The sequence below is a fragment of the Castanea sativa genome, chromosome 2 (genome assembly GCF_040712315.1).
Source record: "Castanea sativa cultivar Marrone di Chiusa Pesio chromosome 2, ASM4071231v1".
NCBI classification, from domain to species: domain Eukaryota; kingdom Viridiplantae; phylum Streptophyta; class Magnoliopsida; order Fagales; family Fagaceae; genus Castanea; species Castanea sativa.
The window spans coordinates 51,612,457-51,630,365 of NC_134014.1; the positions used below are offsets into that span (position 1 = coordinate 51,612,457).

The 17,909-nt window shown below is 34.4% G+C and overlaps 1 protein-coding gene and 1 pseudogene across 1 annotated transcript; one reads left to right on the forward strand and one right to left on the reverse strand.

Moving 5' to 3' along the window:
- The first annotated feature begins 8,487 nt into the window (after nucleotides 1-8,487).
- Nucleotides 8,488-9,865, forward strand: LOC142625495 (putative ETHYLENE INSENSITIVE 3-like 4 protein; annotated as a pseudogene).
- A 182-nt stretch (nucleotides 9,866-10,047) lies between these two features.
- LOC142626304 (type I inositol polyphosphate 5-phosphatase 5) lies at nucleotides 10,048-14,075 on the reverse strand. The gene is made up of 7 exons (XM_075800120.1): nucleotides 13,943-14,075; nucleotides 13,662-13,766; nucleotides 12,658-13,276; nucleotides 11,950-12,143; nucleotides 11,727-11,835; nucleotides 10,572-10,720; nucleotides 10,048-10,462 (listed from the first exon to the last, which is right to left on the reverse strand). Exons 1-7 carry the CDS (start codon nucleotides 13,972-13,974, stop codon nucleotides 10,240-10,242), a joined length of 1,431 nt encoding a protein of 476 aa, XP_075656235.1. The 5' UTR covers nucleotides 13,975-14,075; the 3' UTR covers nucleotides 10,048-10,239.
- Between the last annotated feature and the right edge of the window lie 3,834 nt (nucleotides 14,076-17,909).

Sequence of the window (17,909 nt, forward strand, 5' to 3'; positions counted from 1 at the left end):
TAATTCATTTATTGTGTTGACAGTCAGACTACAAGGAAAGATAGGGGGTTGAAGGAGATTAGCTGGAATAAGCCAGCTGCTGGGTGGTATAAACTGAACACTGATGGTTCAGTCACTAGTGCAAATGGGCTTACTGGTTGTAGAGGTCTTATTAGAGATAGTGATGGTCAGTAGGTTGCCGGTTTTGCAAAAAGGATTGATGCTTCTTCTAGTCTTGCAGTAGAGTTGTGGGGTCTGCGTGAAGGGCTAGCTCTGTGTGTTGATTTTCAAGTTCAAGCGGGCGGTTGAAGTTGAGCTTGATGCAGCAACAACAATTTCCCTCATTTCTTGTAATAGTAGGTCTAATGGAGATTTTTCTGGTCTTATTGATGATTGTAGGGATCTCTTACTGCAGTTGCCTCAGGCTAAGGTGGCTCATTGCTTCAGAGAGGCCAACTTCTGCGCTGATGCTTTAGCTAAGTTGGGAGCCTTTTCTTTTGATGGTGGTTCACTTTTTACAGCCCCCCCAGCTGTTGTAACCCCCTTTTTGCTTTTTGATTTGCTGGGTTTGTATCGTAATAGGCTGAGTCCTAATGTTTGTGAAACTTTTCCTAGTTGATCCTTAATAAAATCCGGTGTTTACCAAAAAAAAAAAAGAAGCCATGAAATTAATACCATGGATTATATGCCCGCAATTAGAAGAACTTAATCATAAAAATTGATCCCAACATAGAGCTAGAAACTTATATTAACTTTTTTTGAAGTTTGAGGAAATTAAATGTCAAAAACCCTTAAACGGAATCAAACAAAGGATAAAATGAAAACTTTCATATGAAAATTGCCGAAATAAAAATAACCTTGAACTTTAAGGGTCAAATTGTACTTAATTTAGCCCTTTTTTTTTTTTTTTTTTTTTTTCCAGGTGCATTTCCTTCATTGATTACCTTCTATTTTTTCTTTTTTGTGAGCAAAATTTTCTCGGTAACCCTAGTTCAAAGATTTGAAATTCTTATCCTGACGTGGGGTTTGACTTCTCAGATGGCATCTCGCGATTTTAGTATTTTTTTAATTAATTTCGATAGTTTCAGTGATTGATTAAGGTTTATATGCCTCCTCTTCTTTGAAACATTGCTCTTGGAAAGTCTCATCGCTTTTCTATTTTCTGCTAAGGTATGCTCGAATTGGTCAAGCTGCCTAGAGACTACTAGAGGTTAAGCGGGTGCTATATATTTCTTATACTTACATGCTTCCCATTTCATAGTTCACACTACTAGAATCATGCAAATCCTTTAAGCCTATACACACAAGTACATAACTACTTAAATATTCATGTTTATTAAATGATAAAAACTGCATCTACTACAGAAAGTCAGAAAGTTAAAATGATGTCACCTTCAATCATAATAACATAATCCATTAATTCAATATTTGGGGAGGGATACTAGTCACTACTAGGATAAGAATTAACGCTAGATATTAGTTTATATCAATCAATGATAGCTTGTTGTAACAATGCAGATAAGTTTTTTTTTTTTTGGGTAAATAGAGGAATAGCATAAAACTAAAACAAAGAGAGCTTAGAACAACGCCTAGCTAGATACAACCCATTGGCATCTTCCTCAAGGAAGGCTACAATGTCCACAGGCGAACTATGGTATACAGAAAAGTCTAAAGATTGGCTAGCCCCTATCCTAGCAAGCTTATTAGCACACCGATTTGCCTCGATAGCAATGCTTAAAGCAAACAATGCAGACGAGTTTAACGTTTGCCATCCAATTCTTGGGGAAGGCCTTAGGCCCAATTTATAGGACCGTGGGCTCCAAGCCTATTGGATTCAAACACAGTATGTCTACATTCAAGCCAAACCCTCCACTAGGGCTTCTAAATCCTCAATTGATGTTCACAGAGGAGGATTGCACCCCTTAGTTGGTCATGGAAATTGGCTAAGCAAGCCTCCCTTATTGTGTGAAGATAAGCAGTTCATGCAATGTTTGAGAAATGCAAGTTGACATGAGGTTTTGTACATACTACAATATCCACATTTAATGGCATTTAGGGAAAATTACACTTTACCTTACTAAAATATACTCATTTTTACACTCATCCCCTTAACACTTACCCTTCTAAATTATAAGAGTGCACACTTACCCCTATAAACTATTACATGGGTAATGCTTTGCACTCCATCCCATGGGTAATAGTTTAGGGAAGTGTGCATTATCATAATTTAGGGGGTTAAGTATAAATTGGTATAGCTTAAAGGGGTAAAATATGCATTCTCATAGATGATAGGATACTAGTTGAGTTCCCGCACGAAGTGCGATACAATTTATTATTAGTTTTCTCCAATATTTTGATTAGTTATATCAAAAATCTTGTAACTTAATTGATTGAAACTTCAATTTCTAATAGAAATATTCAGGATTCAAACCCCTACCCCACAACTACTGATATATAAAAAATAAAAAAAAGATATTTCAATAATATTAATTGTAAAAAATTGTAATCTTTAGTTATTTTATATATAGACAAAATAGAAATATACTAAGAGTAGTATAGTTATTTGATCATACTATATGTGTGTGTGTGTGTGTGTGTGTGTTTACAAATTGAAAATTGTATGATATAGTAGCTAATATAAATAGGCATGTTTCATGCCTACTAAAAAATGCTTATATCCTTTAATTATTATTTTTTTACATACTTGATTGTGTGTTACTAAAATTTTTTTCCCCTTTTTGTTGGACATGGTTTTTTTTTTTTTAAGAGTTTCAACATATGGCGTCCACTCCTGATAATAGCTCTTTATTATCAGACTAAGACACTAATCTATTTTTGGTGTAGGCGGGGATTGAATCTCAGATCTCTTATACACCATCAAAGACTTTACCAGCTGAGCTAACTGAAATCCACTTGTTGGACATGGTTTCAATTGTTGCAAAAACAACTAAATTTGAGTAAAAACGTCATATTTCAAATCAATTGTTTCTCACATAAAAAAAAAAAAACCAATTGTTTCTCATATAAATCTTAGAAAAATGATATTAAAATTTCATTAAGCTTAAAATAATTAATATAACAAAATAAACTTATATATATATATATATATATATATATATATATATATATATATATATAAACCGAAATATCTAAAACTCCCACAATATTTCATATCATCATTTTAATTTATAAAAAATTTTAATTTTTTAAACTAAATAGTGAGAGAGTTCTAACAGGAGTTTTTCTCTCTTTTTTCCTCACCATTTTAATTTATAAAAAAAAATTAAATTTTAAACTAAATAGTGAGAGAGTCTTAATAGGAGTCTCTCTCTCTCTTTTCCTTAATCCTAAAGTTTTTTTTTATTTATTTTTTATTTTTACGTGAGTCTTTATTTTTTTCTTTTTTTTTAAACCTAAAGTGAGTCATTTTAAAAAAAATTCTAACGTGAGGTCTAATTAAAAAAATTATAATTATTTTTTTAATCCTAATTCTAATGTAAGTCTCTCAAAACGTCAAAAATTTCGGTTTTATATTATATATAAATAATAATAATGTGTAGCAAGCTCTAAAAATATGAAAATGCAATTTATAGATCTACTATTAAGATAACATAGATTAGATTGGTAGTGGATAGTAGATTTAATTGTAGTTGAGTATTATGTAATGTCATTACCATAGAATAGCCAACACTAGAATGTGTTACATGAAACCAATGAGATGAAAGAATTTTTTTTTTTCCTAAATCATTATATTGAACAAAAAATTACTTATTTTCATTCATTTTCAAGTTATACATTTTTTAAAGTTAAGTCATAAACCTTTAAGTAAAATAAATACTTTTAATTTTTATTTAACTATCTCATGTATTGCACGGGTTAGCGACTAGTTATATTAGTAATCTTTCTAATTACATGGAATACATGCTACAATGTTATTTCCACACACATACATACACGCGTGGGTTCGCACGCACGTGCGCGCACACACACACACAAAGGAGTTAAGAAATTTAAATGATTAAGATTAATTTTAGTGAATTCACAAATATTTATTTTTTTATGGCTTTTGTGATAATTGTTGTCAAAACAACTAAACATCAGTAAGAATGTCATATTCTAAATTTATTATTATTATTCCAACTGAAAATTATTTTCTATATAGAGTTTATAAAAATAATCATATAAATTCATTTAATAGAAATAATTAATGCACAACAATAGATAATTAATGCATGCATTTACTCTATTGGCTAATTTAATGAACTAATACTTTAATATAGATGCAAACTTTGTTGGAGTAAAAAACTAAATAAAGAAAACTTCAAGGAATGCGCCACAAGACTCAACCCCATACTATCCAGCATGAGGTCTTTGCTTTGATATATATATATATATATATATATATATATATATATATATATATATATATATTGATGTGTAAAATGAAGTATAGTTTAGGAGAATAAGTGTGCATTCTCATAGGTTAGGGGAGTAAACGTAATATCGTGTATAGCAGAGGAGTAAAGTATGTATAATTTTCCTTGTATTTATTGCTTCCACCACCATTAATCACATTTATTTTTTTGGTAATGCATGATTAGCCTTGTAATTTGAAAAGGTAGGGAGAGGATATCCTTCACCCACTCTTCCTTGAACTTTCATAGGAGTGTGGGGTGATTGGCTTGATCTTCGAATTCAAGGGAGAGTAGAATCTCAAATTTACCTTGAATTCAATTTTCATCCACCACCTTGACTAGCATGGGAATATTGTACCTCAATGACCACCTTTGGCCACAGAGATTAGCTAAACAAACCTCCTTTATCATATGAACATAGCAAGCAATTTGTGGAATGTATGAAAAGTGCAGGTTGACATGTTTCGTGCAAAGTACGGAAATTTATTGGGTACTCCGGAAGTATATTCCATTCCTTTCATATAGGAATGGACCCCATGGTGTGGGTGGAACCAACTTCTATGTAAGATGGAGGAAGTATACTCCCAGAGTACTTAATAACAGCCTGCAAAGTACAATCCTCACATTCACATTTATTGTTGTTGTTTGACAAATTATATTATTGGTCGTGTAGTCCGAAAAAGGCAAGAATATGAGAAATTATAAGGCCCATGTGGTGGACAAGTGACGTAGTCCACTATTTCACTAAAAAACTCATACCTGCTTAAAATTTCTGAGTTAGAAAAAAATTTTAAACAGAAATTGATTACTGACTCAGCAATTTAAAACAAGTGAGAGTCTTTTATCATATGAACATAGCAAGCAATTTGTGGAATGTATGAAAAGTGCAAGTTGACATGTTTCGTGCAAAGTACGGAAATTTATTGGGTACTCCGGAAGTATATTTCATTCCTTTCATATAGGAATGGACTCCATGGTGCGAGTGGAACCAACTTTTATGTAAGATAGAGGAAGTATACTCTCGGAGTACTTAATAACAGCCAGCAAAGTACAATCCTCACATTCACATTTATTGTTGTTTGACAAATTATATTATTGGTTGTGTAGTCCAAAAAGGCAAGAAGAGGAGAAATTATAAGATTCACATGGTGGACCAATGACGTAATCCATCATTTCACTAAAAAAACTCATACATGTTTAAAATTGCTGAGTTAGAAAATTTTTTTAAACAGAAACTAAATACTGATACAATAATTTTGAACAAATAGGAGTCTTTTAGTGGAATGGTGGACAAGTGATGTGGTTCACCAGAGGACTGTATAATTTCTCCAAGAAGAGGATGTTGTCATTCACCCACTCCTCCTCTGACTTCCCTTAGGAGTGCCGGGTGATTGACTTGATCCCGGATTCAAGGGAGAGTAGAATCACAATTTTGGAAAATTATTGAATATTCCATGAGTATCATAAATGCGTATTCCTCCCTCTTACATGAATTGTAGGTCCCACCATAAATTTAATTAGTGGGACCCATAGTTATGTGAAATGAGCGAGTACACATTTATGGTACTTCGGGAGTACCCAATAATTTTACCCTCATAGAGAAGACCTTATAAATATCAAAGACATATCTCCATGCCAAGCTATGAAAAAAAAAAAAAAAAACACCCATTGTCTTGTAGAATTTTTCTTCAACACCATTTCTAACTTAACCGGAAGATCACTTCTAGTTAACCCCAATGCTTGGTCTCAGGTGTAGTATATAGGTGTTCTCTTTTGTTGCAAGACCCATTTTGATGATCAAGAGCCTGTGAAGGATTGACCTCAACTGAGATCTCGTTAATTAATAACCCTATCAATTTAGATTGACAAGAAGGTTCGATATAGGGATGGCAATGGGGCAGGGTGGGGTCGAAGGATGGGATCTTCGCCCCCGCCCCGTATAGATTTTTCTTGCCCCATCTCCGCCCCGCCCCGCCCCGCATGACGGGAAAAATTTCTTACCCCATCCCCGCCCCTTAAGGCCCCGCGAAGACCCACGAAGCCCCGCCCTACATCGTAAAACTTTATTTCTTGTTAATTTTTCCTATAATTATTACCATTTTTTCAAATAAAATGACATGTTTCAATATTAAAAATATACTTAAAATTATAAATAAATTTATACTATCAAATCAAACTAATTTTTAGCAAAAACTAAATAATATTATCTAAATGTTTAACAAGACAATGTCACAACAAAAATCTCATAATATGACACAAAAATCTCATATTATGTTAATGATGAAAAGTAAGTTGAGAAAGACATATGAATCATGAATGAAAAGACAAAAAAAAGAGTTAAAATTGGTACCTTATTTCCAACTTTACTTGAGAGAAAAGAGAGGTAGAACCACGTTAGGTAGAATAAAATAAGTTGATGATATTTTTGTTTAAATAGTAGGATTTTAGAGTATGAAAAAATTACAACTTAATCCTTATTAACGCGGGGTGGGTCTAAAAAGTGTAAACCCATCCCCGTCCCGCCCTGTGGTGCGGGTCTAAAATCTCGCCCCATCCTTACCCCATCACCTTTGCGGGGCGGGGAAAACCCGCACGGAGCGAAGCAGGGAAGGGGGGTCAAGTGGGGCAGGGAAAAATTGCCATCCCTAGTTCGATATCATTAAAGAGAAAGAGCCTCCATAAGGTCTTATATTCTTCAAAATCATTATTTTCTTTTAAAAGATGATTAAGATCAGATGTTTATAATAATAAAAGTTAATGTTTCAGTTGTTTCTATAAAATAACTTGTTTATTTAAGATAATAATAACTAGCTATCCTCACAGCTAAAAAAAAAGAGAGAGAGCAAGAAATCATATGTGAAGGCTTAAACCTAGCTATAGGTTGAGTCTGTTTTGATAAGAAATGACACTTCAATATGTGTCTACTTTATTTAATGTGAATATTATGTAAATAAATTTGTAAAATAAACATCTCTCGACATACTCAACGCTATAACAATGCTTAAAGGGAATTTTTTCTCTCATACTCATTTACATTCACTATTTTACATTAATATTTACAATTGATATGAAAAAATCGACATTTTTAAAATTTATATATTCAAACAAATAAAAAAGGCACAAAAGGTGTTAGGGAATAATGTTTACTTGGGTGGATAGTGGAGGAAGATGAAGAAGAGTTGTAGGCCATGAAGATTGAATGAATCTGATACCAAATTGAAACACACAATAGGATTAAACGAATTGTTACACTCATGCATAGAAGTGTTTACATGTATTATATTTATATTTTTGAGAGTATAAGATGAGAGTTGGAACAAACAATGACTAAAAAGCTAAATACAAAAGATAATCTTAGCTTAACGATATATTAGCTAGAAAAGCTAAACTAATTACACCCCATTGTTTATTCAAATTCAACACTCAACAATATAATATATACATGAGTGACTGGCTAAAGGTTCATGTTGATGGCGGTGAACTTCATCCTTTTCACCCCTTCTACGTTTGTCCTTACATCATCATTCATCAGTCATCAGAAGCCTTAGTTAAGAATCAGGACCAAATCATTTACTTAAAGATAATATTAAAACATATACTTTATAGTTTTTAATTAGAAAAAAATGTGATATATATAGTAAGTGAACAAGCATATATGATATGGCCGCATATCTTGAATAGTATTCCTTATATATTAAATTTGTTACGAACAAGCATGCAAGATAGGCATATGTAACAAATACATATGTGTCCCTCATGCAAAGCAAGAGGAATCAAAAGAGCTGTCTTCTGCTCGTGGCCTCTATTGCATCACTCACTTACATGCTAGAAAGTACCATTTCCTCAAATTCCTCTGTCCCCCGCATGATCTCCTTACCCTCTCAAGGAACTTTCGAGGTCACCAATCACCTCGTTAATGGTAATTTGACCTTATTAAGCCTTAACATTTATGTTCCCAATTTTATTACTGCTCAAAAACCGCCATTGAGCTCTTCAATACCCTTGTATATATAGAGAGAGCGGGCTATGTTACATGCATGCATGACTATATATCTGATTATACACATTTTTATAGCTAAATTTGAGTGCAACCATGGTGGAATTCCACAGAGAGATAGACCCCATAAGTAATAGTGAAGATGAAGCAGAAGATATCAGCTACGATGAGCTCAAGAAGCGCATGTGGAAGGATCGCATGCGCTTGCAAAAGTTCAAGGAGAAGCTTAATGGAGAGCCAGAGTCATTGGCAAAACAAGAAGACGCATCTCGTCGGAAAAAGATGCCAAGGGCACAAGATGCTATCCTCAAGTACATGGTGAACATCATGGAAGTTTGTAAAGCACAAGGTTTCGTCTATGGTATAGTCCCGGAGAAAGGAAAGCCTGTCACTGGCTCATCTGATAGTTTACGCCATTGGTGGAAAGAAAAAGTCAGATTTGATCAAGATGCTCCTCTTGCCATTGCTGATTTCTTGCCAGTTTTGGACCGAGAAAGTCATGAATTAGACCCAAGTTCTTATATGCATATGCTTTATGACTTGCAAGATATTACTTTGGGGTCTCTTCTATCTGCTCTAATGCAACACTGTATCCCTCCCCAAAGGAAGTTTCCACTAGAGATGGGTCTACCACCTCCTTGGTGGCCCTCAGGGGAAGAACTTTGGTGGGGTCAACAAGGAATCTCTCAGGAACATGGTCCACCTCCTTATAGGAAGCCCCATGACCTTAAAAAGTCTTGGAAAGTTACTGTTTTGGCTGCAGTGATCAAGCACATGTCTCGTAATTTGGATAAAGTGAGAAGGCTGGTTCAACAGTTTTAAGAGTTTGCAAGATAAGATGACAGCTAAAGAGACTGCAACTTGGTCTAAGATTGTGAACCAAGAAGAAGCCCTTCTACAGCATACTGAGAAATGCCTCAAGATTGAAGATGATCAGAATGAAAAGGAGAAGGAAGGAGGGTCTAGTACTAGTAGTACTGTATGTAGCAGTGAGAAAAGGAAGTGTGTGTTCGATGAACAGGCCTCAGTGGATGCATTGTATGCATGCCAAAACTCTGAGTGTCCACAGAGTGACATGAGTTTGGGCTTTGTGGACAAGAACTTGAGGATGGACCATGAGTGTCAATGTGTTTATGCCACAAAAGAAGTCAATTATGACCAGGGAAACATCCCCTCTTATGATTCTCTTCCTCTCTCCTTTGATACACATTGGCCAATTTTAACTGATTGGATGACTATGGAGCTAGCAAAGGCTAATCAGAACAGTGATGCAAGTATAGAGGGAGTGGGTGATCAGGCCTCAGGAAGTTCAATGGTAGATTATGCAAGCCACTGGGGAGCTGGGATTGAAGATGTGGCTCTGGATGGAGAATTTGAGATCCTAAGAGAAAACATGAACTTGAATCTAAATTCATTACAGGAGAGCTCAGATGATCCAGAAGCAACTTCTATTTGGGATTTGGGATTTGAGTGAAGCTAAGCTTAAACAGAAAGTTGGCTGCACATGTTGCTTTACTTCATAGCTTATATATTTATATAAACTTTTGTAGCTTTAGAAATGAAATCTTATATTATGTTTCCTTCCCTTGTTCCCATTTCTTGTAATGCATATGTTACCGCCATGTCTATCAATATTGATCGAATATCAAAGCCCTATTACAACGATATAGACGTAAATTAAATATTATTTTGTAGTTAGTGTCCTACATATATACTCCATATAATCTCTTCATCTTGTTATACTTCTACAAAGAAAGAGTTAAAAGATATAGCTGAAAAAAAATCAAGAGTCTCATACCCTCTTCTTCCATAAGACCCTAATGAAATATACAAGAATTGCACATTTGATTATAACTCATACAAACTGTGCCTCTGAGGAATGCAATCTTCAAAATCAAATCTTTGACCAGCGCATGTATAGCCCATTCTGAACCTATTATTGTTCTTGTTCTCTATTTCCACTTCCACTGTAAAGACAGCACACACAGGTCTGTGATCCGAGAATCTTGATTCTCCACGAATATAAGATAGCTGCTCAATGCCATTGCCACGCCATAATATCCTATCGCACCTGAAACTCAATCAAGCTCAAACTATTAAATACCATTGTCAACATATACAATATACAAAGATTGTAGGTAGTTAATTCACTCTTATAAAGGTTGAAAAAGAGAGAGTACCATGCAGGGGTGCGGCGTTTCTTCTTGGATTTGACTGTTTCCCCAGCATAAGAATCTGAATTGTGTGTATACTTATAAGTGGGGGCAAAGTATATCCTTCCCTCGTCAAAACCAGGAAATACTCTACCTGCTTCCCTCTCTAAATTCAACTGCGGGCACCCAAGGTAAGAATAAATCAAAGCAGGATAATTCTTACGTAAAACAACTAAGTAATGTTAAGGATAATATAAAGTTACTATATACATTTTACAATCTGTCATAGAAACGTAATTCATACATTTATTTATGATATTGTTGAAACGACATCGACATATTCCTTGTGACATTATTTCTTAAGTATTTTTTTTTTTTGTTTTATAATAAAATTAGTAACAAAATTAGTATTTTCCAAAATACTAAGGAATTGTTTCCACAGTGTGCTTATGACATCCATTTAGTTGTATTTTCAAACAATACATAACATTCATGCACCATTACTGTATTTAAATAGTGTGTTTGTTATTCGTATTCAAAACCTGCATGAATGCAATTTTAACAAAGTTTGAATTCATGGCCACAAAATAATTTCCAGGCTCTTCAATCTTCATAAAGAATTCCCCACCTCCTCTCTTTCTCTATCTCAAAAGTTCTTTTGCCTAGAAAAGCTTAGTTTGGATATTTCTATCATTTACCTCAAGGGAAAAAAATAAATAATATCCTTTTGAATGTTTGTGAATCAATACTTCAAATGGATCGATATATACTTTCCAATCACTAATATTACTTTTTTCAACTTCTCAAAGGTAGATTATACTTATACCTCGTGCTTTATAAATAATTTATTCAGAGAAAATGCTAGAGATATAATTTTTTTCCCACAAATGGTTAGTGTGATGGGTAATTATTAATAAATAAAAAAATGATATTTGTTGCGGGTTCAAATAAGAACTAATAAGAATTAATTATAACAATAGTTTGTAAAAATGTTATAAAATAATTTGGAGCTGAAACACTACTTATTCAATAATTGCTTATGGTACATTGAAAAATGTCCACAAGTTTGTGCAAGAGTTCTTTCTTGAGGTTGCTTCCAAAAAAAATGTCACAAAAGTAATATTCCAATGACAAAGACTATATTGAAAGGCTCGTGGTGGGCATATATATTAGAGTACAAACCTGATCCTTCTCGAGGAGAGTGTCCCAATCATTATCCTCCAACAGAACCCTTGTTTCCTCATAGGTCAAAGCTACCCGATAATTCAAATCTCCAAGCCAAATTACTCGACTGAAATTTGATAATAATAACAACAAAAATCGTACATTAAACATACAGACTACTGTATATGAATGGGAAAAGAGGAAAAAGATGAAAGGAGATCAATTATTTCAATCAACATACTCGTGATCATTAATTCTTTCTGGGGCTCGGCTATTTGGATTCTTGCAGATCTTAGGGAATTGTGTACACTTCAGGATTTCACTCACATCAGCATTCCTCTTCAGTTCATCACCCTCCTTCTCCCCAGAAGCCAAGTGACTGCATACAAAGCAAAAGCTTGTTTGGTGCAATGACATGCTCATTGATATACATCCCTGTAAAGAAAATCCCGTATTAATGCAATTTTCGTGCGTAAAAAGGTCTGTAAAAAACACTACTTTATTAATAAACTACAAAGTTAGCTCTAGATTGACCAGCATCAAAATTGTAAAGTGGTTCAATAATTTCTATCGATAAATCTAGTGAGCGGAATTTTTCACAATTTTTTTCAGCATTTCACAGTAAGTGATGTGGTTTTTTCAGAGTTCCTTAATAGCTGATGTGGTTTATTGTGATTGAAGCAAAACGAAAGTGAAGACAATAGTTCCACCATATAAAAATGATACTGCTTAGAACAAAATTGGTCACCTTAGCTCTTTAAAAAATAAAAAATAAAAAAATAGTGAAAATTTTTGAATGTCTAAAATTGATCAGTTTCTAATTCAGGTTCAGCACTCCCAGCTTTGAGGCTATCCAATTCAGGAGTGCTTTATTGTTGTTGTCATATTAGACATTTAGACTAAGGAGGGCCCAGATGAGAGGAATTGCACCAACTAACTTTCAGCTTACCTTGTTTCCAAAGCAACCCATTATTCCTCTTCCTACTGAGGAGACTCTGAGATGGCCAATATGTGGCACTAACTCCTTCCTAGCCCATACAGACAGGAAAATACCCACCATTTGCTTGCTTGCTACAAGAGAGTAACTCATCTGGCTGTGTGAAGTGGGTGAGGGTAAGGAGGGTGAGGAAGGTGAAGTCGGTGAGAAAGGTATATCTGCAATGGAAAGGTATTCATCCACACTACTATGGCGACTGATCTGATGAGATCCTGATGAGTATAATTTACTTGAGGGTTCACTAAGTTTTCGTACCCTCCACCTCTCTCTGGAAAGTGAGTCCTGACAATTACAGCTCTTAAGAAGAGTACTATCTGCCCTGAAACTCCTTCTAATTGCTCTGAGAGAAGGCCTTTGGAAGAAGTTAAGACTGCTTGTGCACTTTGATGAGTCCCTCGTGATGTTGTTGTTTGAGACTTTGGAACCAGGCCCTATATCAGAAGAAGAGTAGATGGATTCATACTGTGGTTTATTCAGTGCTTGGCTTATAAGAGCCAGCCATTTTACTGCAGGTTCATTGTCTTCTATCACCAAAACGTTTCCAGCACTTAGAGGAACAATTTCTTGAAACCTGAATACATATGAAGAAAAAAAAATGTTAGACAGCAGGTGATTTTGATTGAAATTGAAAGTAGCAAACACTAGATGGGAGAGTCATAGTGAAACAACTGATTTTCAAAAAGCTGAAAAATAAGTTGTTCCAAGTAGACACGGATTCTAACTGTAGTTTATATGCAAGACCATATCATGAAACATTCAAGTCTACTTTCTAGGTTCTAATAATCTTGTCAATCTTCCATTTACATCTGTCCTTTCTCAAAAACTATTTTTTGATAAGATGTTGCTTTACAAAGATTGTGAGACAAAAGGTTTGTAATGTGATCGGTCTGTCATTTGATGAAGTTGACATATATAGAAGATCAAAACAATGTAAATTTTTTTGACTATTATCATACCCCAATACATATATGTCTGCAGAGTCCTCGGGCTGCAAAAAGTCTTCAAGGTTGAGGCCATTGTTGGGTGTCTTTCCTCCCACATTCCATGTTGCTACGAATAATCTGCATCCCAATCACGGCGTTCTCACATTAAATATAAATATATATATGTATATATATATATATATATGATGAGATTATTCAGTGCACTCAGTGTATTAAACCCTCATCTCTTATAGGATTTGGATCAAAAGCAACTAAAGATCACTCAAACAAGAAATAAGAACATTAATTCATACCTAATATCTTGTAGTTCAGTTGCTGGCGCCATAGACTCCTCAAATGTGGACAGGTTTAGGCCTTCAATCTCTGGACTGGTCTGTCTTTCTGAGAGTAGATAAGAAATTAACAGAATGTTCTACATTTTTCACAACTCCTAAAGTCTAAGATTAACCATTTTCAGATGATATACCCTAAGGGTCATTATCATACATCAAAATTTTCACTGTGCCTATTTTATTTTTTTCTTCACCCTTTTAAATACCTGACAAACAAGAAAAATTGTTGTTAGGTAAACTACCAAAATGAGAGAGAGAGAGAGAGAGAAGGAGATTTAGTCTTGGGTTAATGGGTACGTGGCCTGTACTTAATTATCACACTAAATTCAATCCTGAACGGACCCACAAAATTATTATGATCACAACATCAACATCAAGAAGATATTCAATGTCATGTCATATGAATATTTTTCAAAATATACTATTCTGCATTTAACAATGTGTAAAAAAATTTAGGGTTTATATGCACCCAATGACCTAACACATACCTGCTGTGAAACCCTTTCTTAATACATGAGTCTCCAAGAAAGTTTTTCTCCTTGTTGCAATACTCTTCTCCAAATCTATAACAATGAAAAACAAAATAATAGCAATACAATATTACTAAAATAATACAAAACCATTTATTTAAATAATTTTTTTTAAAACCCTAATAAGATTGTAGTGCATGTCCTACCCTAATAGAAAGAGAGGGAGAGAGAAAGTACCAAGATCAATTCCACCATCATCTGATTTGAATATATCTTCATCTGAGCCTCCTCTCTCATCTCGCTTTGAACTGAAAATCTTTGGAATAATAGACTTTTTTTTTTTACCCCAAAAGATGAAAAAGGAAAAAATCAATAAGTGCAGATTCTATTTCCCAAAAATCAAAACTTTTTTTGTCTCCCACATTGACAAAAAAATCAACAACCTAATCAATACCTACATATTCTTCTAAACACATAAGTATGCATGAATAAAAAATATCAAATTAAAAAAAAAAAATGAAAATATATTTTAGAAAATAACAATTACACCCACAAAATAAATTAAAAAATTAAAAAAATAATAAGTACCCTCTTTTTCTTTCCGTTCTTGATGGGGTTGTTAGGAGAGTCTATACTACTAGGGCTGTTGACGGCGGAGGCGGCAGCAGCTGCGGTGATTCTATCGGTTTTGATGATCATATCAACAATGCCATCTGACTTTGAAAACCTATCAGACGAAGACATTCATTCATTAATTAATTACTACTATATCTTAATAGTTGTTTGAGCAATATTGGATTTGAATTTTTTTTTTTTTTTTTTTTTGTGGTACAATTTGAGAAAGAGCGAAAAAATAAATTCCGGGTTTTATTGTCCACAAATTGTTTGTAATTTATTTTTAATTTTTGCTGATTTTGTTGATAACCTTTTTTTTTTTTCCTTATGTGGCTTTGTTCTAGAGGATGAGATTTTGGCGCCAACTCTTTCGGATGACTTAGGAGTTGGAATGGCAAAGAGCCAAAACCGTTAAAGCTCACAGCCCAACAATTATCTAAAAAAGCACATTAGTACATCAACATCACATCATTAATGTATCTCCTTTCTACCCAAAAAAAAAAAATTACATCACCATCAATCATTATCTGTACATCTTTCAAGGCAATTTTTATATCTTGTACCCGGCATATATGCCGGGTGCAGGATATACCATCTCCTTTCAAGGGCTCTTGACTTAAAAAAAAAAAAAAAAAATCAAAAAAATATGAAATTATAATATTAAAAAAGTTTGAAACCAAGACTTTAAAGTCTTAGTTTAGGGTCTTCGTTTGAAACTAAGACTTTAAAGTCTTAGTTTATGTTTATAATTTATTTTGAATTTGACTTTTGAATATCAAGCTAGATAAGGTAAGATAAGATGTGTGCGCTTCAGTTAAATTAATTGATAAAATTATTAATGTTTAAATAAGAAATTTGAAATTCAATTTCTACCTACACTAAAAATCGAGTAATGTCTTGGTTTAGTTATGAAGAAATATCATTAGGAGCAAACGTCGTAGGTTAAAACTCTATCTAAAATACATACACACACACACACACACACACACACATATATATATATATATATAAGATTCTACGCAATGGATTCTTTTTTTTCTTTTTTTTTTTTATAAGTAAGACCACAATGGTTTTGGCTGGATTTACTTCTTTGATTTTAATTGACTTGTATCAAATTCATAGGCACAAAAGTGTCACAAATTTACAAATTCCATGCACATATGTGTCACATATGTTAGTACTTTTTAAAAATCATTCTAAGAACATGTTAATGTCCACTTTGGCAAGAAGATCCAATAGCAAGAAGAAGCCCAATAATATAGGAGGAAAATAGTTAGTAAATTGAGAAGAAAACTATTAAGTCCGAATGGTAGGAATAATGGATCATAGGCCTAGAAAATAGTAAATGGACCTCAAAGAAAGCAAGTGGGGCTAAAGGAGTGCAGAGAAAGAAGTAGTAAACCCATGGCCCATGGGCATTATGAGAAATAGAAAGCAAACAAGAATGAGCCAAAGAGGCCCAAAGTAATGAATTAAGTGAGTAAAGGGTTGATGGAAAGCCCATAAACCCCAAAAGCAAAGAATTGGAATGAGCAGAGGATGCCCAAGGAAAGAAAATGGGTTGAGGATGCCCAAAAGAATGAGATGGGCCAAGAAAGCCCGGAAGCAATGGAATGGGCCAAGGAAGCTTGAAATAGCATGAATACTAGCTCAATGATAATACTAGGCCACTAGAATTAAGCAAATAGAAAGCATATAGCAGGCCCAAAAGAGGCCCAGTAAGCACGAGTCAGACAGTAGCACAGCAAGAATGACAAAATGGCATGACAGAAGTGCTAGCAGATCTGCGAAAGGGCAAAGAATGGATTAATAGAGAAGGAATAACCCATAATCAAGCAAGGCCCAGCCCAGGAAGGAAGTAAGACATAAAGAACGAAGGCTCAAGGAACCATTCACGCCACAAGAGTTCAAGAATGAGCAATAGATGATACAGACGAGCCTTCAAGTCATGGCAAACACATGAGCAACAGATAAGCCATGGATAGACATGAAAGTGGAGCACGCACAAGGCTCAGATACCACTAACCTGTACCTAACCAATACGGGAGTGGTGGGCCATGAGTCAAAGGTAAGAGAGGGTATGGTCTGACAGTGGAGAGAAGAGGAGAGCCTATTATGGGGTTCCTACTCAAACTCTTTTGGGAGAAATATCCTACTGGGATGACATACCACCCAAAAGAGGGAAAGATGAGTTTAAATCACTAAGTGCATGCCATGAGGGATAGTGAGAAAGAATGGCCACCCTTATTTGGATGGAAATGCCATGATGAGCAAGCAAACAAAATAAGACTCTTTATCTGGTAATGGGATGTGGCATTGCTAGTATAAGTAAGTGGTGGTAGTTGGGCAGCTGACAGACCAGTGGATAGTCTGGAAGGACACCCACACCTAGACAAAAGTGGTTAAGGGGTAAAATAGTAAAAATCTATCATGACAGACAGTATAAAGTGTCCTTTGCTGTGCATAGGAAGGGGGGAACGAAACAAGAATAATAGATCAGTAGGAGAGAATATAACAACCCCACAAGAGAACAACAAAAAGAGAGAAAATAGAGCAAAAAACTTAGAAAGAAAAAGGAGTTAGAAAGAAAAACAGAGAGTAGACAAGAGTGTGATAGCAGATATGCACTGATAGGCTAATTCATTATCTCCCTCTAAAAACCTACCCTCTAGTAAGGATTAAGGAATTTGAGCATAAGCCATTTAGGCCCATTCTCTCAAAATAGGTAACTTCCGTGGTAAGATCTCCCTGTGAGGTTACCCACATTGAAGAAGTGGTTTCCTTCTTAGACTTAACTCCGTAAGACAACTAAGCATAGCAAACTAACCATTCATTCTTTCATT

Coding starts and splice junctions, on each gene's coding strand:
- LOC142626304 (XM_075800120.1), bottom strand. CDS start 13,974: ATGGCGCCAGCAACTGAACTACAAGATATTAG. Junction 13,767..13,942: donor ACTGAACTACAAGATATTAG/GTATGAATTAAT, acceptor ATTGGGATGCAG/ATTATTCGTAGCAACATGGA. Junction 10,463..10,571: donor AAACGCCGCACCCCTGCATG/GTACTCTCTCTT, acceptor ATTGAGTTTCAG/GTGCGATAGGATATTATGGC.